At 43.7% G+C, this 27,195-nt stretch overlaps 1 protein-coding gene across 1 annotated transcript in view; it reads right to left on the reverse strand.

The window, feature by feature from the left end:
- The window catches only part of PTPRT (protein tyrosine phosphatase receptor type T), a 700,719-nt gene that overhangs the window by 356,336 nt on the left and 317,188 nt on the right, over window positions 1-27,195 (reverse strand). The window contains exon 7 of the mRNA XM_075011494.1: window positions 1,243-1,536. Coding sequence (XP_074867595.1) covers window positions 1,243-1,536 — 294 coding nt within the window. The remainder of the gene's footprint in view (window positions 1-1,242; window positions 1,537-27,195) is intronic.

Genomic DNA, 27,195 nt, shown 5'->3' on the forward strand with positions numbered 1-27,195 from the left:
GCTCTGCCAGCAGTGGAGCTGACGACCCTGCCTGTGTAGACATGGCCATACATGTAAGCCTGGGGTTGGCATTGCTGCTTATTTGATGCCTGCCTACCCCACCCTGCTGCACTGCCACCCCCCCTATATTCATCCCCACCCCCCCCACACACACATTTTTTTGAGGAAAGTAGGCATTTCTCCCATTTACCCATTTTTGCCAAAAAAAAAGGTCAGGCCAGCTTGGACATGGCTTAAAAAGGGTTGTCGCTGCACAGAGGGAACCTATGGTCACTCTATGTGGAAATATTAAGGAAAAAAATATCTGCCTTCTTTTTGGTCTCTCCCTTGCATATGTAGTTGGTGAGAAAGCTTTTCAATTATTATAAAAGTCTATATTTTACTACAGCACAAGTCCAGAGAAGTAAATATCACATTTTTCAATAATGTGCAATATAGTGCCCAGTTGCTAACCAACAAAAAAGGAAGAAAGAAATGTTGATATATATTTGCACATCAAGACATCTTATGGTGGAACCCCCATGAATTTAAGGTCTGATTTGAACCTGCAGGTCAAAAGCCCTGGTTCATAAATTCATCTGTGCATAAAAATTCACACAGAGTAAAACTGGCTCTATGGTATCAGTGGGTGGAATGCTATGAAGAAAAAACAAGGCTGGGAAGGAAAATAAAGACAAGGCAAAACAAGGTGATCACAGAATACTGCAGAAAATACTTCTGAACTATGCACAAAGTGCCTAAAGCTTTCTGCTTTGTAGCTGACATAGAAAAATGACCTATGAGGAAAAGTAGGTATTTACTATTCACTTAAGAGAAGGAAGCACTGATAATTGACTTATGTCAGGGTCAATGTGCCCATCAAAGAACTAGTTTGAAAAATTATCATTGGCTTGTCTTTATCTTATCTTCTTGGGTAGCCCACTACAACAGTGAGTGGGAAGGCACTGGAGAAAACTGAAAAACTGCCTGTGCCTGTCAAAGCATGCTACCTGCACTGAGAAATGAATGTAAGTGAACAAACATACCACAATCCATACCCTGAATTCAAAGAGCAGTCCAGACAACACAGCTACATCAAAGGAAGGGCATGAGTATTGACTGCTGGGTCATTAACTCATTGGTGCTGAGCAATCAGGCTAAAAGACATGCCACTTGCGTTGTTATGCAAACTTGTTCAGGTTCCATTCACAAAACATATAAATCAAAACCAAAATGCTGTTTATAAAGGATAAGCTTCCCTACCTGCACATTTTGTTCTTGTCGTGAGTGGCGGCCCAGGGGGCCCTGTACCCCCTTCACCAGGGCGGGTGAGAAGCACTCTGATCTCATACTCCACATCAGGGTCCAGGTGCCAGAGTTTGTAATTTGGGGAGTCTACAATGTGCGTTTCTGCCCAGTTCCCAGTGGTTGTACGGTACTCCACCTCCTTCAGTATAATAGGCCCATCTCCAATGATAGAATTGGCATTGGGTTTGATCCACAGATAGGTGGCGCCGACTGCCAGTAGTTCAGGGGGTGCAATGGGCGTCGGAGGTTCTGCAAACAACAAAAATGTATAAGATGTTCATGCAAGGTAATAATACTGTTTGACTTGGACTGTAACAGTACATCGTGTTCGGAAGAAAGGCTGCTCCAAACTCTGGCCTGTTAAACAGATACACTTCCCACAGATGTGTACCTGACAATACTTCAGGACATGAGGTTGAATTCTCTGGAAATGAGCATTATTAGGCTTAATTTATTTATTTCTAACAGGGCGCCGTAACTGACTTCAGAGGACAGAACAACTTGCTCTTTACAGAAAATGAGGGGCCACATAATATGAAAAAATAACAAGCTTTACCTACTTAGAAATACCCTTTACGTACTATAGCTCCTGACCTTAACCTATCCCACATACTCATCACAAAATAGAAAACTTTATCCTCTCCCATCTCCAAAGTCATTTACCACAGAGTGATTATTCAAATAAAATACAGCCACTTGAAAAGGTCAGCATTGTTCCCAGTTATTTCCTACTCACAGAAAAGGAGAAAATGGCAGCGTATCATAGGGCACTGTATAGCTATGGGCAAAGACCATGTTTTTATCAGTGACCTCTGTACTTAGGGAATTCAAAATGCCATTTTAGAACGAGGACATAGTTTTAAAATAGGACATATTTTTAGACCAAATTAGTTGACAGACAAAATGTAGTTATATTCTGGGAGGGTGTTTGCTTGTTTAAATAGTAACACAAACAGAATGCTGTTGGACTTCAGTGTAACTCCATTCCAGCTATGATGGAGCTGAAAGAGAAAGTAGGATAGTGAATTAACTGACACCCTGGTGATTAGGAGTAAAATATGTTTAACTTCATGGATGATGGCACTAAAGCTAAGTCAAAATGAGACTGCCTGAAGGAAATCTGAGAAGCATCATCAGGAGGCAGGAATCAAATGGGTGCAAGTTACCTTTGTGATAAAAAGAACAAGCCAGCAAGACGTCTCTGCAGCACCCTTTGATGAAATCCTCAAAAGTCTACAGGGGCCTGGCAGCCTGCCTGATGTTTTCTGTACTATCTCTGTATACCTGAAACTGGCCTATTGGAAGCCACATACTGAATGCCTTGTGGTTTTGAAAACCTGAACTGTGCAAGATCATGAGTGATTTCTTTAATCACATCTGTTCTGTTTTCTACTCCTCTAATTTGTTTTGCCCTCTGCCCAGAGGACACAGGAATTCTCTCTGCTTGTGAAACTAAGGAGATAGACAGGAGACACTTTTTTTTTTTTTCCTTAAGGAAGGAAATCCTATAGAAATTAGTGACATGGAACCTTAAGTTCTCGAAACAGAGTTCTGTACATTACTCCAAAATCCCTTTTGAATTAACTCAAACGGCAGCCAAAGGAGTGGAGTGCCTGGGCTACAATCCACAGAGGAGCCCAAGAGCTGTGCAGTGATGGGGATTTGGGGCAAACATTGGAGCAGGCAGAACATTCCTGTAGGTGAGGAAATGCCCCCAGTGAATCTTAGGAAGCTCTTCCACAATTTCTCACATTCATTGTGGGGATGTGGAGGTTACTCAAAAACACAGGAGTTCCTGAAATTTTCCAGTTGCAACATTTGATGGGGGGGGGGGGGAACAAGGGGGAAAGAGAAAAGTCTCCATTGAGAAAGCCTTCCTAGCCAAGGGTAAGCTAAAACTGTGTAGTGCACCTGGGTCTTAGATTAGAAGCCTTCTAGCAGGCCTGGATGCACAAGAGGAGTTAGATGTTTAAGTCTCTGTTTTAGGCTCCTGAGGGTATGTCTACGTTCCAGGGGGCGGGAAACAGTCCCAGATTCTAGGCTCCAGCTCAAGCCCAAACATCTACACTGTAGTTTTCTACAGGCCCAAAGTCAGAGCTCGACAAGCCTGAGTGAGTTGACACAGATCAGCCATTAATCTTTTACTGAAGCATAGACATATCATAAACCCCAGTGTGGGGCCAATACGATGCATAAAACTCCTGCTGCACTCTGCTGGCACCTACACCCACTCAGCATCTAGGTTTACAAATATAAAATAAGAGGTCCCTCTGGGTCTATGTTTCTGTCTCTGGAGTTGCATGCAACTTCCTCCCTTTAGACATGCAGGTACCTCTCTCTCCCTTAAGCCCCAAAGCAATTCATTTGGCAGTCTAAATCATGCAGGGGGCCTGATCCAGTAAGTGCACTTTGGGCACAGCCTACTGAATCAGGCACCCCAGAGGAGTTCACCCAAAACAGCGTGGGAAAAGAGGAGGAGGACGCCCCAGAGAACATTTAGCACCGTGGTGAAGGCACCGGCTCTCAAATGTTGCGGTGAGGTGAGCTTACCAACTCTATTTTCTCTTATTTGTCCACCACCCAGGTTCAAATTCAGTGATGGGAGCCCATCATCCATGTATTCCTCCTCACCCTGCCAATGCACGGTGGCCAACCACAGTGGCAACCTCCTCTGAGCCCCAGGCACTACAACCTCATGCATGGAGATGCAGCACCACTCAGGTTTGGCCAAGGGAACTGACAGCATCCACCTGTCCATGGAGCACAGGCTGAAAAATACAATTCTGTAGTGAGGACAGCCTTTCAAACACTTCCAGACATAGTCTATGTGGCCAGGTTGAAAACCATGGGTGCAGGCACCTGACTGAAGAAGAGGGGTCATAGCTGAGAATTGCTAGCAGTACTGCAGAGCTAGGCTTAGCACCTTGTTCTGGATATCTCCAAATGGCTAGACCTACCATGCTGTCTCTCTCCATTCATCCTAGACAAGCTTAAGCACATAGCATTGACTTTGTGAAGCACAGCAATTTCCTAGGTAGTTTACACCTTTTGTGCATGCAGACACTCGTCTTCATACTTGTCTGTAGCATCATGATACCTAAATAAAAGTAATAAAGAGCTGAACAAATAACTTAATGAATAAGTAATTCAATAAAGTCCAGTCCTGTGGTTTATTACTGTGAGATAATTTTCTCCAATTAATTCATTGTTCAAAGTTACTCAGTAAAATTTATGGTGAATGTTATTTAATCTTTGGCTTGCTATTCAAATGCTAAGCTGTGTTGCTTCATTGTGATTCACTATAGCAATCACACTACTTGTCCTCTGGAAAAATGAGCAACTCTTATAATCATAAATCTATTTGGAACAATAAATACCCAGCAAAACCAAACAAAACAGGATCAGAAAGACAAATCTCTTAAAATACAAAGAAATGTTTGCAAACTTTGTTTTAGCACCTTTCTCCAAACTCTACGCAGAAACATTTTAGTGTCCCAAAGCTGGTTCTTTACATTAAGGACGTCTTCAACAAATTTATTTTTAAAAAAATGCAAATTTGGGCTGATAGATCTTCATTAAAAATATGAGCATCACAAATGACTTAAAATTGATTTTTCCCCTTTGCACCATAATTAAAAGAAGATCTCACAGATTTATTTTTCCATACAAAAATAAAGAAAGAGACAGAGACATCTTACAAGCAAAATTATATCCCAAGTTAGCAGACAAATGAAATATTAAGCCTCAGACTCCTGGATATCACACAGTATAACAATATTATGTAAATTAATTTGGGATTTGGTTGAGGATTAGAAGAAAGATTTAGAGTCTGAATAGTTAAATTAGCAGTGCTCCATCTTTTCTACGCATCCAAAGCAAGTTTAGATACATTTAGCAAACAGATCAAGTAGTCCACAGTGATCTCCTCCATCCCCTTCCACCTCAGTCCTGATCAATACAAACCATTCTGACACTATTTCTGACGAACCGGGTCTTTTCCTACAAAAGGTTATGCTCCAAAATATCTTGTAGTCTACCAGGTGCCACAGCCCTTCTCGTTGCTCTTCCTGAGGGGTTATCCAGTGTTTTCTTGTTTCCACAAGTTTCTGCCCTTTCAGGTTCTGAGTAGGAGCAAAAGTGCCAAAATACATCTAGAAAATGAGGAAAACGGCCTAAACTGTCAAACTCAACTCAAAGGATTCAGGAAACTTGAGTGAACATGAGTTGATCTAATTATTTGACATCAATTCTTCACCACTGAAGCAATCAGAGGTTTCCCGTCACCTAAAAAGAAGTGTCTAGGACCAAGACCTTATCCTAATTCTGGACCTAAACATTGCAAATATTTCAGTTTAAAGAATTAAGCTTTCAGAGCAAGCATGTGGATCAGTAGTAGTAGGCATCCTTCAGTCTGCATAGACTATGGATCGCGCTCTTTATAGTTTCAATTGAGGACTTCATTTACAGCGTCTACTGTGACTATGAAGACCCACACGAGAGTGACAGTCCTTGCTGCACCTCTTGCAGATGTGGTGGGTGTCTAGCAAGTCCTTAGTGTGCTTTCTGTGTGCTCGCTTCTCTTCTGCTAGCTGTCTGATCCTCATCTCGCCCTTCTGAAGGCCCTTGTGTAACCCCTGCCTCCATCTGCTGCGGTTGTCTGCTAGTTCTTGCCAGTTGTCCAGCTCGATGTCTACCTCTCTGAGGTCTCTCTTGCAGACATCTTTGTAGCGCAACTGGGGGCGTCCGGGAGGTCTTTTGCCAGAGGCTAGCTTGCCATACAGGATGTCTTTTGGAATCCCTCCATCATTCATCCTGTGGACGTGGCCAAGCCAGAGGAGCCGACGCTGTCTGAGGAGGGTGTGCATGGTTGGGATTCCAGCTTGCTTGAGGACGACGGTGCTGGTCACTCTGTCCTTCCATGATATTCCAAGGATGCACCTGAGGCAGCGCAAGTGGAAGACGTTCAGCCTCTTTTCCTGGCGGGCATACAGGGTCCAAGTCTCGCTGCCATAAAGGAGGGTGCTGAGGATGCAGGCTCTGTAGACTTGCATTTTGGTGTGAGTGTACAGCTTGTTGTTATTCCACACTCTCTTGCTGAGACTGGACAGAGTTGTGGCCGCTTTTCCGATCCTCCTATTTAGCTCAGTGTCCAATGGCAAACCCCTGAGGACCAACAAACCTGTCAGTAAGGGAATCAGCCACAATCTAACCACATGATGGGGAAAGCAGATAATAAAGGAACAAAAGTAAAGGACCAAAACTCTGTTTTCAAAAGTGAAGCTCCAATCAAATGAAACCAAGAAAAGAATGAATTGAGAGCATCCAAAGAGAAGTAACCACAGAGACAAAACAAATAATATTAAATATATCAAAAGCAGGAAGCTTGTGAGAAATCAGCAGACCTGTTAACGCCCAGAGTGAAAAGTCTCAGATGTGGCTGGGTTAGTTTGCAACTTCACACTGTGGCACTTTAAAGACTAGCAGGGAGTGGAGGGAGAGGAGGAGGAAAAAAACAAAAAACTTTACCTGTCACTAACAAGTTATTAACTTGTCCTACTAGTGACAAATAACTTCCTTCTTTCCCACCTGCCACTCCCTCAGATATAAACCCTGGATTCTGTATTTCCTCTCCAAATCCCATCTGGTGAACTGGGTTTTACCCAAAAAAAAAAAAACCCTCATGACCTATCATCATTGTTAGTCTCTAAAGTGCCACAGGACTGCTTGTTATTTGTCCCAGGCTAAAGAACTTCTGAAGAGGATTGTAAAGGTTTAATTTCTTCGCATCAGTCTTCAACACAGCAGTTATGAGGAGATATCTAAGTCAGTAGGATCAGGGTAGGTAAAGATGTTGTTCTTTCAGAGACTGAAGTATTAAAGAGGTGGTTTAGGATGATTCTGTTTAATCAATCAGTTTCAACCCCTAGGACCAGATAGTATCTAGTCTACAATTCCAAGGAACTTTAAAATCAAATGGCCAAGCTCCTGAAAATATGCAAATTCACTTTAAAGTACATGGAAAGATCAGGAAATGGTAAATGCAGTTGTCTTTTAAGGAGGTTTTGGTTAATCCTGTAAACAGATCAGAATGAATGAATCAGTAAGAATTTACAGAACAGTAAAAATGGATTAAACTACTTTCCAAACAAAGATAACCTATATGGTATTTTCCCCCTAATACTAGCTCCATGACCAATAGGTCATTACTGTTAGAAATACATAGCTATAACAATATCATCCTAGCAGGTACCAATTCTTTATAGGTACTTTATGTTTTTTGCAACTTTAATCCAACATACCTTCCCATATCTACAGCTCCTGTCAGTGTTGTGAACAATAAGATGTGATTACAATGGACTCTGATTGTTCAAAAAATTACAGTCATGGGACTGGGCTCAATTTCCCTGTAAGCAGCAAGTAATGCAATAAAGAATCGAAGAAGGTGAAAAACACATGTCTACAGTCATATATGAGGCTGTGGACACAGTCTGGTGGTAGACATCAAATCTATTTCAACCCTAATTTAGCTCGTAAGTTAGCTGCAAATTTTATTCTTACATTATTGACTAAACAAATGGAGTCCCTTGCTTGAGATCAGGAACTGCCTGAGACTAGCAAGAGATTTCTTTCATTGGAAGAATTTACTTTGTACTGAACTACCGCAAATAATATCACTTGCATTAATTTTTCCTTTATATTAACTCTTAAAGGAAACCCGCTATAACATTGCACCATGAGACAAGACTATTTTAGAGACATTGGATATTTTCAAAATAGGTAACTTAAGAAAAATGGCTGAAACTTCTAAGCCAGTGAACTTTAAAGAGTGGCCACTGTATTAGCTGTATTCATCTGCAGTTGGAAATGGTTGGGAGACTAGGAAGGGCAGCGAACCGAAAAACAGCCAGGATGTTGGATCACTAAAGGGACCTTCGGATTTAATGAGCATTTGTACATAATGTTCACACATTAGAAACCATTCTTTCCAATGGCTGATGAAGGATGGCATTATGGTTAAAGTACTGATTGGGACTCAGATCTGGTGTGAAGCCCCACCTACACTACAGACTCCTTAGATGAGCTTGGATAACTCACCCTGTGTCCCTGAGTCCTCATCTGTGAAATTAGAATAATATTTCTCTCTGTCTCTTGCCAATTTATGTGGTAGGATCTTTGGGGCAGATATCATATGTACAAACAATGCTCATCACAATGGGGCCTTGAAGTAGTACTGTGACGCAGCAAGTAACTTCAGTTCTTGTCCTTCATCTTTGCGCAGTGCTATAACACAATGGCCGTGTCTACACTAGCCAAAAACTTTGAAATGGCCATGCAAATGGCCATTTCAAAGTTTACTAATGAAGCGCTGAAATACATATTCAGTGCCTTATTAGCATGCCAGCAGCCGTGGCACTTCGAAATTGACGCGGCTGGCAGCTGCGCGGCTCGTCCAGACAGGGCTCCTTTTCGAAAGGACCCCAGCAACTTCGAGGTCCCCTTATTCCTATGAGCAGATGGGAATAAGGGGACTTTGAAGTAGCTGTGGTCCTTTCGAAAAGGAGCCCCGTCTGGACAAGCCGCGCAGCAGCGAACCATGTCAATTTCGAAGTGCTGCAGGCACCCGCATGCTAATGAGGTGCTGAATACGTATTTCAGCACTTCATTAGTAAACTTCGAAACGGTCATTTGCATGGCAATTTCGAAGTTTTTGGCTAGTGTAGACGTCGCCGATGTGTTACCACAGGACAGCATTCTGTATGATACCTGGTTAAAACTCTGGTTTAACTCATGTTTTGTTATGGTCACCAGAGACTGTTCTGTGATCTCCCATTCTCTCTCCCCTGCACTTTTTTACATAAGATAAAATCATTTTTGCAGTAGCTATCCACAGTGCCTGAGACTAACGTTTCCAATTAGATGCAACAGTGATTGTTCTAGTGTTTATATTTATTTCAAAATATGAAAAATGAAAGTACACCTAATTCCAGGCCTAAGAACATATGACACAATTAAGAAAAATACAATGTCTTCCTCTCAAAAGAATCCAGACAAGAAACTGGAATTTTCCTCGTTAGAGATTCCTAAAATCCATCCACTATATTTTCCCCAGAGGTCTGTTTCATAGGCAAGATAAGCCTTGCAGCATGTCTTACAAGTAAAAACAAACAAACAAAAATGGACTATTACAAACAATAACAGGACACCCGCAGATAAATGGTGAGTGGCTTGGACCAGTCATTCCTATGCAATTAGATCAGCTGGGTACAGTAGGAAGAACCCAATTCTTTGACAAAGAGTATCAGGAAGCTCCAGGGAACTGGGTCAGGGTGGGTTGCAGGTGCTTAGGATGAGGGACACATTAAATTCTCTAAGAGTAGATAGGCTCCATCACTGAACCATGAGAGTTCAGGGAACAGGGCTCCGTGCAAGGATGGCCTTAGAGATCCCACATGAGAAAGAAACTGAACATATGGACTTGATGGGGACTTACTGGCTTTAAGGTTAATAAATCCAGCCCCCAAGGAGGTCTATGATGCACCAAAACAGAGTTATTTACACAGTGTGATTTAAGGGGTCCTTAGCTGAAGAGAGAAACTGTGGCAGGGTGTCTGCACACTGACTTCAGGCCACAAGTGGATGCACAGGAGGTCCCTGGGCTATTTACACAAAGCAGCAGGAGATCTGGGGGGACTGAATTCCAAAACCAAGGTGCCCTCATGGAGAAATCTGCCAGTTTTGCTCTCTTTTATTCTAACAAAGTATGTTGAATTCACCTGCTTCAGATACATTTGCTAACCTCATAGCAGAGGAGCTAAAGAAATGTTTGTCAACCATCTTCTACCCAGAGCCCCACACCTGGTGCTCCAGCTATCTCCCATCTCATTTCCTCTGTTGCTTATCATCAACAAGCCAAGGTCAAATGTGAGTACGGGGAGGTGGAAGCAGACATTTGGGAAGTTGCTGTAACAACTGTGGAGGAACATTGTAAAATCCAACAATCCAGCCACAGAGTGGCTGGTCACAGCGGTCTCTCGGAACACAAAGATTATGCTTGAGATGTTTCTGGAAGGACTCTGGTTTCCTTCAGGAGAGTCAATCACCAGAAAAGGCCCCTCACTCCAAGATCTCAAAGTGCTTCACAGAGTTGAGTAGAGTCATTAACATTCTATAGACTGAGACACTATGGTGAAAATAAGTTAGATGATTTTCCCTAGGTAAAAGCTGGGTATGAGGAGATTACCCAGATCTCTGACTTTCAGTGTGGTGCCCTGGGAGCACTGCATGATGCTGACATCCAAGAGTACCTTCAACTCAGTTCAGTAATCGGTATCCTGGCATTCATGCCATCAAACTCTCGTGAACATTAAGTGCTTAAGACAGATGTGCTGGAATGGAGAAAAATGACTTTAACGGTCAGTGCAGTACTTAGCTCTTGAAAATTTGTCTTGGCAGCAATAGCTTCCTCCTCTCGACACTGCTAACCCTCTCATAACATAGTGAAAAATGTTATATGCCTTAACTGGTTTTATAGTAGGATTTATTTTGTGGGTTTTTCTTAAAGCTCTCATGAAGTGCCCCAATGATGGGGGAACGGGCAGGGGGAAAACAGCGGGTCTGTGGTTCATGTGGCTGTCTTTTGTAAAACACATGAAAGCAGCAAGATCAGAAAATATGAAAAAAATGAAATTCTACTGAGCAGGGAGAGAAAATGCTCCCTCCAAAAGAAAAAAGAGAACCTTGCTCAGTCCTCTGAGAACTAAGCTGTACAGTAATTTCTAAGCTTACCCAGTCCCTAGAGGTGGATGGACTCATGCATGCAAAAGAATCCACTTGACCCTTCAAAAATAACATGAACTAGAACATCTGAAGGTCAGAAGCTCACAAACACCCATCAAGCACCACTTTTCTGGGTTTATTTATTTATTTATTTGCTTTCTGCATTTTCGTCTATGACCAGAAGTCCCAGAATAGTTAAAAAAAACAACTTGCCAGACAGTCCATGAGAAAAACCTACTCCTGAGATTTCCAGCCCAAGATCTCAGACTCAGCATCCTGAATGACGGGTGCCTATCTGAATAAAGCTGCTGAATCTTTTCCATTTTCATTGCTATTTTGTAACAAGGGCGTCTCAGGTAATGCACAAGCAAAGAGGTGGTCTTTTGCTGCCTTTACTTTTTAATTGCAGATGAACACCTGTAAAAGACCACCAATGCCACACTGAAAACTTTGGAAATACTCTGGAACAGTGGTTCCTAACCTGGGGTCCAGAGATCACCTGGGGGCCTGCAAGGGTATTGCTGGGGATCCGTGGGGAGGAAAAAAATAAAAATGATCATGGAAAACAAGTTTTAAATAAATCGCAAAGTTGCAATCAATTGCTATTTTTAAATTAAATCTCTTCCAATAATGTTATTAATTGGTATGCATTGTATTAAATGTTAATCATTTGTTTCCTTTTTTCATTTAATGAAGCATAGAATTGGCTTTGATGGGGTCCGTGAATGGTTTGGGGGGTGGTCATTGGGGGGATCTGCACTAATGAAAAGATTGGGAACCAATACTCTAGATAAGACAGCTGCAGCACCAAAGAGCCACATCATGCTCTCATTCTGTGCTATGCAATCATGCCAGTAAGAGAAACTCCTCTCCACAACCCTCTTTGCAGCATGACAGGAATGCAGTCTAGCACTTGAGAACACCAGACCACTCCCAGATAAGTTCTGTATCTTACATCCCTAAACTAGCTTGGAGGGGCTGCTCTTATGAAAGCATCAGCTGTGCACACCCCATGCATGACCACTCAGCAAATCCTGTTTCAGCAGAAACACAGCCAGCACGGCTCTGCCACATGCACACAGTACACAGCATCATTTGCATCAATAAGTTCAGGAGGAATCTCTCTTTCCCGTTTTCTTTACGATCAGGGGCATTTACACGAAAACCAAAATTTATGTTTCCAAAGACATCAACCCCTACTGCCCATTCCCCAACTAATGGGAAGAACAAGTTTCTGCTTGCGACATTTAAGACCGTGAAACTGCCCAATCTTTGCCAAATGGGTAAGAATGGAGTTTGGAGGTAGGGAAACAATTTCAGGTTTCTCAGAGGGTGTTATAAATAATACAGAACAAAGCATATTTGCATGGCCTCCTTCCCAACAGCTGCAGGGTACATTGCAAACTAAGAGCTGCAATGAACACATGTACTTTAATTTGGATTTAAAAAGCCAAGCTGCTTTTCAAGAAGAATGAGAATGTGTTAAAGCTCCCCTGTTCTGACTTTTCCCCCATTTAAACAATTTGTCATCATTTCACTTACTATTTTATTCACTCTGTTTATGACTATAACGTGCTGTTAATGTTTCATGCTGCTGTCTGAACAGCAGTCACATAAGTTATTGCTCCTGGTTTTACACCTCAGTAAAAAGCAGCCTGAAGTCTGAATCATGGTATTTATGCTAGCTTTGCTTTCAAAACTATTCAGCAGTTCACATTATAAATATGAGGTGGTTTATTAGTGGGTGGTTGCCTGAGTGGCCAATTCTTCCATTCTCCCCAGAAAAAAGAGATTTGATTATTCTAGGAAAGGTTTAAGAGGGTTCTGCTAACTCACTACTGCAAACGCCTCGTTAACTTGTTATAGATGTTACAGAATAAAAAAAAATATTTCAATAACCAAACATGGAGTGGATGTGAGGGGTTTAGAGAGGACACCATTGAAGCTGAACACTCAGTATGGGAGGGAAAGTGTTGATGTCTCCAATGATGGAAAAGTGGCCAGGGTGGGAGGAGAGCGAAGACAAGTGGGTCAAGTTCTGACTGTGTTCAATATTAGTGTGCTGCAAGACCCCAAGGAGACTTGTTACTTTGAGATGCAGGACAGTATGGCGGGAGACAGCTGAGGAGAGGTAGATTTGTCAGTCATAGGCATAGAGAGAGTAGCTGATGTGGCACGATGAAATGAGAGTACCTAGAGGAAAAGTACAGAGGGTGAAGGATGGACCAAAGAACTCTGTGGATTATCCAGAGGAAGTGGGGCAGAGCAGATGACCCAGCCACACGTCAAAGGAATAACTGAGGAGGTAGGACAAGAGCCAGTAGAAGACAGTTGTGAAAATCAATGGAAGAGAAATTTTTTACATAAAGCTTCATCATCTTTGTCACAGGAAGTCCATGGATCAATGAGGATGGAGCAGAGCCTCCACAGAGAACAGGCATTGTCTTCAGCTAAAGCCTCAACATTCAAAAATACAGGGTCCAAAGTGCACATGAAGAATCTGGGCATGCCTTTTGCACTCCAGGACCTTACACTTGTCTCTCATGTGCCTAAATACAGATCACTTGATCTCACCGGCAGCTACATTTTGAGCTTACAGTTAAGGGCTTGAGAGCACAAGAGATTGTGGTGACCCACTCTGTCCCTGAGAATACAGCTACCCTTTCAGCTGGTGGCATAACTCCCAACTCGAGGAGAAGTACCCTAAAATGACAGTGCAGCTGCAGTGGGGTGAGCAATGAAAACAGTGCTGGAAGGAGCTTGCCTCCCCAAGTACATGCTTACCATCTGCATTGGTTACATACCAAGGCAGCTAGCCTCCCCTGCTGCTCACACCACAACTTCTGCACTCTGTTTCAGATGCTAGTTGGATGAGAGCTCATGGGATTTGTTTCCTCAATCTGGGAACTACACCTCCAGAATGCCGCACAAGTTGAAACTTTAGCCTCATTTGGAAAGCTGTTGAGAATAGATGTTGATGAGGTCAAACTTTAGCATAGCCCCATGAAAAATGGGTATTTTCCCATTACTTGAGTAAAACAAGCAATACATTCTTTCCACTTGGTATTTCTCAGGGACCCCCATTCCAGATCACAAAGGTATATCGCTTCATTTAGGAACCAGGAAGCTCATGCTGAAAGTAGACAATACACCAATGCTTACAAAAGTGTCAATAAAGCAGAAAACTTCTTGACCCAGTTCTGAAAGCCTATGCTGTTCCCATTTATATAAAGAAACAACTACCAAGTGCAGAAAGTTCATCTATATTCACCACTTTTTATTAAACAAACATTGACAAAGCCACCCTGACACCAAGAGAGTCGGTACAGTCCCGTTAGCTCCTGCCAACTCTTGCATAATTGTGTTATAGGTTAAATTGTAAGGGCATCAAACAGCAAAAGAGGGAATTACCGTGGCTTTCTATTTCATTAGCTTTTCATACTATTTGCACTCTGGAGCTTTAGTATGAATCCCACCAGACTGTCAGAGGATGCTTTCATTCTTTAATAAAGAAGAAAATAGAATTGGATTAGTAGAATTGTATCTCATTTCCCGGTGTAAATTAAGTGAATTAGATGGAAGATCCTGCGCTCTAATTGTGAAGCTTATTACAAGAGCTCACACAGATTAGAACTGAATGCTCTTCTTTGAGTCTTGATTTGTACTTTAAAAGAAGAAAATTGCAGACTCTCCTAATGGTTCACTGTTTGCATGAAATGTTACCGCACAGGCACCTTTAATCCTGGAGGAAAATCTCATTTCTTGGACTCTGAGACCACTTCAGAGTGACCATTCTTCACCTGGGAGGAAGGGCTGGCCTTGGCAAAACAAGTATAATGTGTGAGTACAAATGATAACCAAGGAAGAGGTACAATTGGGCAAAAGCTGACACATTAGCAGACCTGCCTATGGGGAGGGCAGGGCGGGAGACAAAGGGGCCAGATGCCTCCGAGCCCAGTGTTTCTAAGGGGCAGGAGCTCTGGCCACCGCCACAGGAAGACCTGTGTGGCCCTTTGAAGTGTGACGGCTTTGCACAGCTCTGAGGAAGTGAGAGGGGAGAGCAGCATCGCAGTGCAGGTGGCACTGAGGTATGACTACCCTGGGTCCCACCCCTTCTGGGGGTGCAGAGCTGGGCCCCGTCCCACCTTGCCTTGAGACCCACAAGGGCTGTCGGCCCCACTGCACAGCTCTATATATGTATAAAAGTCTGTCTGTCTGTGCTATGTTTGTTCAATAACTCCTCTTAAACTGGAAGAGCTATGACCACAAAGTTTGGTGTGCAGCTTCCTGTGACTCTCACTTTAAACCAAGGCCAGGGGTTGATTGTGCTGGAATGTGGAAAATGCCTGAACTGCTAGGATTTTCCAGGATTTTCCATGAGAAGGGAGGGGGCAGAAGGAGGATGGAGGTAAAAAGGAGGAGCACACCCAGGAGGGACACAATACTGAGAGTGGCCATCAAGGGCAGCTGCCTCACCAAGGAACTGGGGCTCCTCTGTCTTGCCTGCCACAAAGACCTTGTTAGTAGCTCTCTTGCCCCAGTCCAGAGCCTGCCCGCTCCCTGTGGAGCGCTGACAGGCCTCAGAGGGGGCTGCTGGAGGCGGGGGCAGCCTCCAGATAGCCTGCATGCCACGGGAGGTGGTGATGGAGGCCAGGGCTATCCCCAGAACCTCACCCCACCCAGAGAGCCTGCAGGCCACAGGGGACAACTGGAGGGGACAGCCCACTTAACTCTGCCCCCTCCAGACAGCCTGAAGGCCATGGGGGCTGCTGAAGAAGGCACAGATGGAGAAGAGGGCACCTTGCAGAGCCTGATCATTCACAGACAATCTGCCGGCCATGCGAGGCAGCTGGCGATGGATAACTCCCTGAGCCAGCCCCCACATACAGACAGCAGGCTGTGTAAGGTAACTGGAGTGGGGCAGCTGGAGAAGAGGAGCCCTCTACAGCCTGGTCTTGCCCATACAGTAGCCTGCAGGCCGAGGGGAAAAGGAGCTGTTGGAGAGGGACAGCCCCCCAGAGCCTGGCCCCACAAGACATCCTGCACTCAGTGGAAGGTTGCTGGAGGAGCACAGCCTCAAGGAGTCTGGCTATCCACACAGACAGCCTGCAGGCCACAGGGTGGCTGTTGGAGAGGCAGCCCCCAGAGTTTTGTCCCCATTTCAGTAGTCTACAGGCCCTCGGGCTGGCTGCATTCAGCCCCATCCTTTCTAGGAGCCCACAGCTGGGCTCCCTGATACACATCTTGTCCATAGTCTTGCAGCAGCCGTTGGCTCCCAACTCAGAATGACTTAGGCAGGCACCTAATGACACACAAAACCTGAGGGAAAGTTCAGAACAAGAAAGAGGTTATGGTGCTTCCCTTATAGGATTTTTAGCTAAGTGGTTAGAAAATTCAACTGTGATGTGTTCAATTTCCTTTTCTGCTGCCAGGAGAGAAAAGATTTGAACAAGAGTCACCTACACCTCTCAGGAGAGCACTAGGTTCTGGGACATTCTGACATGGGTTTCCCTCAGTATCTCCTCCTGAAATTGTTCCACTGTATGTAAATATTAAACAGCTTGGGGAGCAAGAAGGTTGGATCCTGGGTCTCCTACCTCCAGTGTGGATGCCCTTAGCCCTGGGTTACAGAGGCATTGTCTTTCTGCCCTAATGAGTAAATATGTTTCAACAATGGAGTAGCTTCTATGAGTGAGCCAGAGTTCCACATCGTAATTCCATAGTCTGAGCACACACTTGCAAAGTAGGATTTGAACAGTCATCTCCCTTCTTCCACTGCAACAGAAGGAGTTAATCCTGGATCTTTCACATCTCATGTTAGTGCTCTAAACCACTGAACAAAAAATTGTCAAGTGGGTGTGTCTGCCATCTTTTTTTAATGAAACCTGATCTGATAGGCAGCCTCTGAGCACGACTACTGGATTCGGCCCTAAACTAAACAGACAGATCAGGGCTTATTTTCCCCAGTTCATTGGTATGGGGCCTCTGAGAGAAAAGAGGTGCCCAGATACTCAGACTGAGATAGTATGGCACGTACCTAGAGGCAGAAAACCAGGTAATGGTGATACTTTTGCCCTGCAAGTTTAGGCCCAGAGTGAGTTTAGACACCTACAGAGTTCAGTGGGAGCTTTGTGGATTACAATGAAGACTAAAACTTTGACGGTAGCTACTTATGTACCTTTGTGAATCTAGCCTATGCCTCCTAACTTAGCGTAATGGAAGCTGGCCTTTTCAAAACAGTACAGCGGCAAGATTCTTCTGTTACTTTGTGGTGTTATGGATGTGCCATCTACTGACCTACTGATCAGACTACCCGTGAGCCCCATGCTTTATGAGATCTTAACATTTCACAACACTGGGCTACCTTCAGCCAAGTAGGCTCAACCACCCAATCCACTGCACTGAGCAAATGATTCGCACCTCTGCAGGACACCTTAAATCTTCGTGCTTTTTTTCTTCCTTTTCTTCCCTGAACTGGACAGCTATTTTTCATTATTTTGTGTTTTAGTTAGTAAAGACATTGATGTTTTCTCATATGTCAGAAAAGACAATGTCAATTTAAACTCTTACTAGACTTGTAAAAATCACTACAAAGCCCAACAGGGACAAAACATGAAAAACATTGCTAAAAATTGCTATGAGGAAGCCCACTTTTGATTCATCTAAGAACAAACAAACAATGGCAGTTTCCCACATCCCACAGTGAGCAAATGCTGACTTTACAAAAAGAAATGTTGCAACAACAGTGTACAGTAAACCCTAGAGATACGCGCAATCAAGTTGTGCGTATCTCGGGTTAATGAGACTGCTGCCCCTGACAAGGGCGGGAAACCTACCCCACATAACTCAAGGGTTTACTGTACATAGACCAGAAGTTTCCACTTTACCTTAAGTTGCTTGCTGCTGAACTCACCCCTGGGAATTCTAAATTGGTTCTCTCCTTTCAGAATACCGGTGATTATTATAGTTTTTGAATCTTCTACACTGTACATTATTTCCTTTAATGATCTAATATACCAGTCTGTTATATGCAACCAAGACTCTATTTCAGACTATAGCTAGGGAAGCCTATTACTCTCTGAGGTTGCACCAGGCATATAATGGTGGACACTGATAATGCCAACTATGGTTACCAACTATCAAAAAGGCAGTTTCTCTCTAAAAGTAGTTTGGCCCAGCTTTAGTTATGGCTCATGTTCTTAACTCCATGAACTGCTCAGGCTCATCTATCATATGTTATTAAATCCATTTCAGCTTGCTGCACGAGCAAGCTGCTAATCTCCCACAGAGACAGACTACTTAGACTCAAAAAGCACCAGAAAAAAAGACAAGGGGGTTAAAAAAAGAAAAAAAAAGGAAATGTAGAAACTGTGAAACATATAATTTTGGGTCAACTGAAGTTCAAACAGCTTCATCAGTTGCTATGCTACCAGCTTACAAAATAGGGAAGGATGAAGATGACAAAGGTTTGGAGCTTTGCCTATAGAGGCTATTTAGCAACTTTTGCTTTGTGGCATATCCCTGTTGGCAGAAAAAAGGATTGTTAGTCTATAAGCTGCTGAAATGGCAAGTGACTGGAAGTATCGGCTTCTATGAGCAGCACAGAATGGTTTGTCTGGTTTGATTAAGTAACTTAATCCTTAGCAACCTGCTAGGTCTGCAGTAAGTGCCTAAGGCAGGATTTTTCAGTTCATTTAAGGAAAAGCGGGCAATCAAACATCCACTGCCATCTGCCTCCACCAGCTAAACATCTAGGGTGCAGAGAACAGATGCTGAAAAATCAGGGGAACAGGTGCAACAATTAAATGGGGTTTGAAAATAGAAGGCCCACCAGGCAGAAGAAATACTGAACACAGCAGAGTCAAGCCTGCTATTTCACTGTTGGTTCTGATCTCACCAGTAACCAATTGTGTAGCTAGAACAGACGTATGTGCCATCAACTGTAAGGCCTATCCTCACTGAGGAAGGTCGACAGGAGCATTTCTCCTGTCGACCTCCCTTGCTCCTCGTGAGAGTCAGGAGTACAGGGGATCAACTATGGTCCCCAGAGAGATTAATTTTGTGTGTCTTTACCAAATACACAAAATTGAACTCTGGGAGTCTGATGCATCAACCTGGTAAGTGAAGACATATCCTGGGCCATCACTGAAGGAATTTAACTGATATATTTACACTAGAAGAGGTAGTGGCAAAGTTTTAACCAGATAGCAGAACTTTGGTATGGCAGGACACCCAGTCCATATGCAACCTGCACATTATCTTGGATAAGAACCCAACAGAGAGATCTTAGTTTGTATGAAACAACTCTGCCAACTGAGTCAGAAGGGGGCTGTACTGGCAGAAGATGGGCTTGCCTCTGCTAGAAGTCACTCTGAAGATCCTATAGCACTGACTGAGGCTGCGTTAATACTCATGAAGGGAGTGAGGAACGTGTGCCACACAGAAGGCAAGAACAGGCTTTGATTTTTACCACAGCTCCATTTCATTCACTTTCCACAATGCTCAGTGGTTACAATTAAGATTTGCCTGAAGTGTGGGGGAGGGGTTGCAATTGAAGATTCCTTCAGCTGGGTGTTTTCTCCGGGAGTGAAGAAGTGATCTGCACACCTGTAAGTGCGGACATAGGCCCTTCTGGTGCTGGCAAACACTGTGCCCTCAAAATTAAGCTCCTCCAAACCAGACATTAATATGAAGGGTTGTGATGTTAAGCCTCAGCAAGAATTACTGAGTTTTCCTATTCCTGCTTGAGAGTACTTTTCTGATGTGAGGATACCAGGGGAGCCCTATGAATCCTGTTATATTTGCTCCTTAATCAGGTGCAGCTAAATCTAATTAGGCTCAAATCCTTGAAGAGGTGGTGGTGAGGAACAAAAACAAAAACAAAAACAATAGATGGAGGCTGCCAAGCTAAAAAAACTGGACAATGCCCAGGAAAAGCCACACTTCAATTATTCTGGGATTTAAAGCACTGGAAGTACAACCAGTCTTCTTGCCTGTCTTCTTTTTCTTTAAATTAGAAAGTATAAAACAAACCTTGAAAATCTACCATATCCTTCCTGGCCTGACTCTCTTGCCCATGGGCTCTCCAGTTTTATCTACCACTTCTCTTTCATACTTAGACTAGGGAGCGCCAAGGCCCCTCTCAAGCACTGACCGTTCACCTAAGTTATTCCTATCATGCTTTGGCTGGGGCTTCTCCAAAGTTACTGTACCTCAAGAGGGAAGTTCCAGAAGCAGACAATTGGAGGAGAGACTGATCACTTCCAGACCCGGAGCCTCTTAGAGGTCAGATATTGTGGGAGAACAGGAAAAGCCTTGGGGAACGCTTGAAAGTATGCAGCAAGCTGAGATTTGGAGATGGACCCAAATGCTACAGTAGCAGCTATAAAATAGGGTTCCTGATCTGTACCATTTCCAGGCCATTCAATATTCCTTGTGTATCAGAACACCCCTGTTAACTCTCACAGACATTACTTGCACGATAATTGACATCTTTGGAGTGCATTTCACCCACAAATTACAGCAGTTAATTATGCTTTCTCATTATGCAGACAGCAAGTAAGTGGCACAGCCAGAAATATAGGTGATCATTCCTGATGGCTATTCTTTATCCAATAGTTTATACATTACTTTAAAGAATCAGCAGGCTGATAAGAGCATAGCAGAGTGAAATCTAGGACTGTTACTTCTGCAAATGGAATCACATTTTCTAGCTGAGTGTCTTGAAATTACATGGTGGCTTTCCCAATATCCAGGGGTCTAATTTCCCCTCATGACATACATGCTTCTCCAATAAGAGCTATGTGCACAGAAAAAATTGGAGAATATACTCTGTAATGTACCATGACACCACACTACACTGCAACTTGAATGTTTACACAGTGCTCAAGAATTCCCCAAGTTATACAGAGAGAGAGAGAGAGGGAGAGAGAACGGGGGGATGGGGGGAAGAGAGAGAGAGACAGAGAGAGAGAGAAACTTTCCACTTCTGCCTCTTAGTGCCATTTGGAGAATACCTGAGCATCAACCCTGCTAGCCCTCACCATGCTCCAGCTCCAGGATGCATTTTTCAAAATGCTCTCTTTGTCCAATTCAATTTACGTGAACACACCTTGAATAGGCCTGCAGCCCCTGAACTTCTTCACACTAAAACGTTGCTTTAAAAACACCTGATGCAGCCTGGGTAGCTGGAATAGCCTGCCAGCATTAAGAACTCAGCATATAGAATCATAGAAGAGTAGGACTGGAAGGGACCTCGATAGACCGTTGAGTCCAGACCCTGCCCTCATGGCAGGACCAAGCACTTTCTAGACCACCCCTGAAAGCCATCTATCTAACCTCTTCTTAAACATCTCCAGTGATGGAGATTCTACCACCTCCCTTGGCAATTTGTTCCACTGTTTGATCACCCTGACAGTTAGGAACTTTTTCCTAATGTCCAACCTGAACTTCCCCTGCTGCAATTTAAGTCCATTGCCTCTTGTTCTATACTCAGAAGCAAGGAAGAACAAGTTCCCTCCCTCTGCTTTATGACACCGTTTTAGATACCTGAAAACTGCTATCATGTCTCCCCTCGATCTTCTCTTTTCCAAACTAAACAAGCCCAATTCTTTCAGCCTTTCTTCATAGGTCATGTTCTCTAGACCTTTGATCATTCTCATCGCTCTCCTCTGGACCCTCTCCAATTTCTCCACATCCTTCCTAAACTGCGGTGCCCAGAACTGGACACAATACTCCAGCTGAGGCCTAACCAGCGCAGAGTAGAGCGGGAGAATGACTTCTCGTGTCTTGTTCACAACACACCTGTTAATGCATCCCAGAATCATGTTTGCTTTTTTTGCAACAGCATCACACTGTTGACTCATATTTAGCTTGTGGTCCACTATAACCCCTAGATCCCTTTCTGCTGTATTCATTCCTAGGCAGTCCTTTCCCATTCTGTATGTGTGACACTGATTGTTTCTTCCTAAGTGGAGCACTTTGCATTTGTCCTTATTAAACTTCATCCTGTTTACCTCAGCCCATTTCTCCAGTTTATCCAGATCCTTTTGAATTATGACCCTATCCTCCAAAGAAGTTGCAACCCCTCCCAGCTTGGTATCATCTGCAAACTTAATAAGTGTACTTTCTATGTTAATATCTAAATCGTTAATGAAGACATTGAACAGAACCGGTCCTAAAACAGACCCCTGCGGAACCCCACTAGTTATACTTTTCCAGCAGGATTGAAAGCCATTAATAACTACTCTCTAGGTACGGTTATCCAGCCAGTTGTTCACCCACCTTATAGTAGCCCCATCTAAGTTGTATTTGAGTAGTTTATTGATAAGTATATTATGTGAGACCGTGTCAAATGCTTTACTGAAGTCTAGGTATATCACATCCACCGCTTCTCCATTATCCACAAGGCTCGTTATTCTATCAAAGAAAGCTATTAGATTGGTTTGACATGATCTGTTTTTAACAAAACCATGCTGGCTGTTCCCTATCACCTCACCACTTTCCAAATGCTTGCAGATGATTTCTTTAATTACCTGCTCCATTATCTTTCCTGACACAGAAGTTAAGCTGACTGGCCTGTAGTTTCCCAGGTTATTCTTGTTCCCCTTTTTATAAATGGGTACTATATTTGCCCTTTTCCAGTCTTCTGGAATCTCTCCCGTCTCCCACAATTTTCCAAAAATGATTGCTAAAGGCTCAGATACCTCTTCTATCAGCTCCTTGAGGATTCTAGGATGCATTTCATCCGGCCCTGGTGATTTGCAGACATCTAATTTTTCTAAGTAAATTTTAATTTGTTCTTTTCTTATTTCAACTTCTAAACCTACCCCTTTTTCACTAGCATTCTCTATGTCAGGCATTCCTTCAGCTTTCTCAGTGAAGACCGAAACAAAGAAATCATTAAACATCTCTGCCATTTCCAAATTCCCTGTTACTGTTTCTCCCTCCTCACTGACCAACGGCCCTACCCTCTCCTTGGTCTCCTTCTTGTTACCAATGTATTTGTAAAAAGCCTTCTTGTTTCCCTTTATGCTTGTAGCTAGTTTGAGCTCATTTTGTGCCTTAGCCTTTCTAATCTTGCTCCTGTATGCTTCTGTTGTTTGCCTATATTCGTCCTTTGTAATTTGCCCTAGTTTCCATTTCTTATATGATTCCTTTTTTATTTTGAGATCATGTCTCCTGGTTAAGCCAAGGCAGTCTTTTGCCATGTTTTCTATCTTTCCTTTGCAGCGGGATAGCTTGCTTTTGGGCCCTTAATAATGTCCCTTTGAAAAACTGCCAACTCTCCTCAGCCGTTTTTCCCCTCAGTTTAGCTTCCCATGGGACCTTATCTACCAGCTGTCTGAGTTTACCAAAATCTGCCTTCCTGAAATCCATTCTCTCTATTGTACTGTTTTCCCTTCTACCCTTCCTTAGAATTGTGAACTCTATGATTTCATGATCACTTTCACCCAAGCATCCTTCCACTTTCAAATTCTCAATAATTTCCTCCCTATTTGTTAAAATTAAATCTAGAACAGCTTCCCCTCTGGTAGCTTTTTCAACCTTTTGGAATAAAAAGTTGTCTGCAATGCAATCCAAGAATTTATTGGACAGTCTGTCCCCTGCTGTATTAGTTTCCCAACATATACCTGAATAGTTGAAGTCCCCCATCACCACCAAATTCTGGGCCCTGGATGATTTTGCTAGCTGTTTAAAGCAAGCCTCCTCCACCTCTTCCACCTGGCTAGTGGGCCTGTAGTAGACTCCTAGTAGGACCTCATCCTTGGTTTTCAGTCCTCTGAGTCCAACCCAGAGACTTTCAACCCTTCCATCTCCTACATCCATCTCCACCTCTGTCCAAGTGTGTACATTTTTAATATACAAGGCAACACCTCCTCCCTTCTTTCCCTGTCTGTCCTTCCTAAGCAGGCTGTACCTTTCAATACCAACATTCCAATCATGAGTATTATCCCACCAAGTTTGGGTGATGCCAATGATATCATAGTTGTATTCATTTATTAGTACTTCCAATTCTTCTTGTTTATTTCCCATACTTCTTGCATTTGTATATAGGCATCTCAGACATTGGTTTGGTCTTGCCTCCCAGTTTTGCCCTGGCCCTCTTTTTACTCTCCCAGTGTAGCCCATACTCCCTCCCATTTCAAGTTCATTTCCCAGGTATCCATGCTCTCCACTTACCTGCAGGCTTTGCTCCCCTGCTCCCGTCGAACATAGTTTAAAGCCCTCCTCACTAGGTTAGCCAGCCTGTGTCCAAACATGGTCTTCCCACTCCTCGAAAGGTGAACGCCATCTCTGCCTAGCAGTCCTTCCCGGAAAAGGATCCCGTTGTGAAAGAAACCAAAGCCTTCCTGGTGACACCATCTACGCAACCAAGCATTCACCTCCAGGATACACCTGTCTCTGCCTGGGCCCCTACCTCTGACAGGCAGGATTGAACAGAATACCACCTGTGCCCCAAACTCCCTGACCCATGCCCCCAGAGCCCTGAAGTCACTCTTGACCTGCTCAGCGTCACACCTCACAGTATCATTAGTGCCCACATGGATGAGAAGCACGGGATAGTAGTCAGAGGGCCGGATAATCCTCAACAATGCCTGTGTAACGTCTCGGATACTGGCCCCCAGCAGGCAGCACACCTCCCGAGATGAAATGTCAGGGCGACAGATGGGCACCTCCGTCCCCCTCAGAAGAGAGTCTCCAACCGCCACTACTCTACGTTTCCTTCTTGCAGGGGTGGCAGTAGACTTCCCAGCCTTGGGGGTACGAGGCTTCTCCTCTTCTGTATGGGGTAATTCTTGGTCTCCTGTATCGAGTACAGCATAACGGTTTTCCAGTACCACGGTGGGTGGGTTCTGAGCAGGGGTGGGATACTTCCCGCTGCGAGAAGTAACCAGCTGCCCGTGTCCGCCCTGGTCCACCTCCTCCAGTGGTTTATCAGCCGTTCTGTGCACTGGGACAGTTACCTCCGCAGTCTCCACCTGAATACTATCCAGGAAATGCTCATGGACTCGGATAGTCCTCAACCTGGCCACCTCCTCCTGTAGCTCCCCCATCTGCTGCCTGAGAGATTCCACCAGCAGGCACCTTTCACACTGAATATTCCCCTCAGCCTGGGTATCAGTAAGTGGGAACGGCAAGCCACAGTCCTTGCAGAGCCACACCAGGATCTGGGTAGAAACATCCATGGTCAGGCAGTCTGTCTGGCTACAGGCACAGGTGGAGGAGACAGCAGTAGCACTGGCACAGGTGTTGCGGGTCTTCCTAACCATTGTAGTCCTCTCTGTCACACTCCCTCCCAAACTCCCTCTTAAACTCCCCTGTCTGCAGCTCCCTGTCTGCTTCGCTCCCCTGGTTGCTCCTGCCTCTGGCTTTTAAGCCTGCTGGACTCTCTCAGGCCCTACCCCTATGAGTCACACAGGGGAAGGCTGATCAAGGGAGCAAAAGGTCAGGCAGGCAGTCCCAGCTGCCACTGAAACTGAAACTGAAACTCCCCCCACCTGGAATCAAAATGGCAGTTCAAATGCCAGCAGTTAAAGCACACGCTCACTCACCCAGAGATCAGCACTCTCACCTGGTAGCTTCTTCAGCGGCAGGCTCACTTGCTCGCCTCCCTCTTAAGCTCCCCTGTGTATCATTGGGGTTCTGTAACACCCCTCTCCTTTTTCTCCACTGACACTAACCACATTTATATAACAGCAGCAGTCCATTTTTTCCATTATTTTTAGTCCAGACACAGAACTGCAATTCCACACAATCAGACTGAAATCATGCAACATGATCAAAAACTCTGTGGTTACAGGAGTGTGGGAGACGGACAGTTTAAGCTTACGAATGCCCACCATGGGTAATAGGCCCCCAGCACAATCAGCTACAGGATTCAAACCAAGAATTTTCAGTACCATGGAACAGACATCTACCACTGGATCTGAAAGACCGGTTACATGAACTGGTAACAATAGCAGACTAGTCTCTTCTAGAACAGCAGCCATTGGAAGACAAACTTTGTATTACATGTGTTCCCAACACCTTAGCCTAACTTGCAGTCAATTTTCAACACCAGGGCCCAGATTGCACTTTGATAGAACTACTTTAATATTTCATGTAATGCCATGGAAGCAGCTCAAAGTAATTAAAATTAAATCACGTCACTACCTTCTGAACTGCTTTTTATTCTGGAGCATGTTCCGCATGAGGGAGTTTTATGAGAAGAAAATTTGATAGACAGCCATCTTTATCCATACACAAGTCAAGGTCCCCTTTAAAAAAATGACTCCAGTATTGTCAGTCAATGAAAGCCCTGACCCTAGAACCCACCCACTAGCTGCATTTTAGGACTAACCAATAATGTTGTAAAAGCAAAGAAAAATATACAATTTTAAGAATGTGAACAATAAAAATATACCACACCAAATGTGGAAAAAATAGTTTTGACATATGATCATTTTTTCCACTACAGAAGTGGGGAAAGAAATCATAGGAAGCTTGACTGGATGGTGGACATGCCTGTCCTCTTATTCAGCTTTAAAGAGAACATGCTTATTGACCTTTACACAGGGAAAACATCCAACAGAGAGACGAGTTTGGGCAGAGAGGAATGCAGAGTTATGGCCTGAGTGGAAATAGAAAAAGCAACTGTAAGGAAGGAGAAAAAACTGCAGCTTTGATTAATGTGCAGGTGCCCAGAAACATGTATATTGTTAAGCTGGTACCTGTTTTGCAGTTTCTCTGAAAAAGCACACTCCTCTGCCACAGGTTAGCACTGAGCATGTTATTACTCTCTCCAGCGGTGTGAATCTTGCCTATGATTTCTAACTGTACTTTCACATTCCAGCTGATGTACTCAATTAATAGGCTGAAAGTTCCCTAAATAGTTTGAGTCCCTTTGAATTATGTGTAGAGCACCTCTGGGGGATCCAGCACATAGTGGTTAGCAACAAGTCTAAACTGGTAAGATGAACAAGTGGTCTCCCTAAAGCTGGTTGCATAAAACTTCCAAATCATGCCATAAGGAAAGTTTGGTTTTTTACCCTTTTATGTAGTGGCTTTACATTTAATACATATTCCAGAGATATTTAAATACATAAGGGTCTATTCTCCCACTGTTGTATATACGTCAAATTCCCACCA

The sequence above is a fragment of the Carettochelys insculpta genome, chromosome 17 (genome assembly GCF_033958435.1).
Source record: "Carettochelys insculpta isolate YL-2023 chromosome 17, ASM3395843v1, whole genome shotgun sequence".
Classification (NCBI taxonomy): domain Eukaryota; kingdom Metazoa; phylum Chordata; order Testudines; family Carettochelyidae; genus Carettochelys; species Carettochelys insculpta.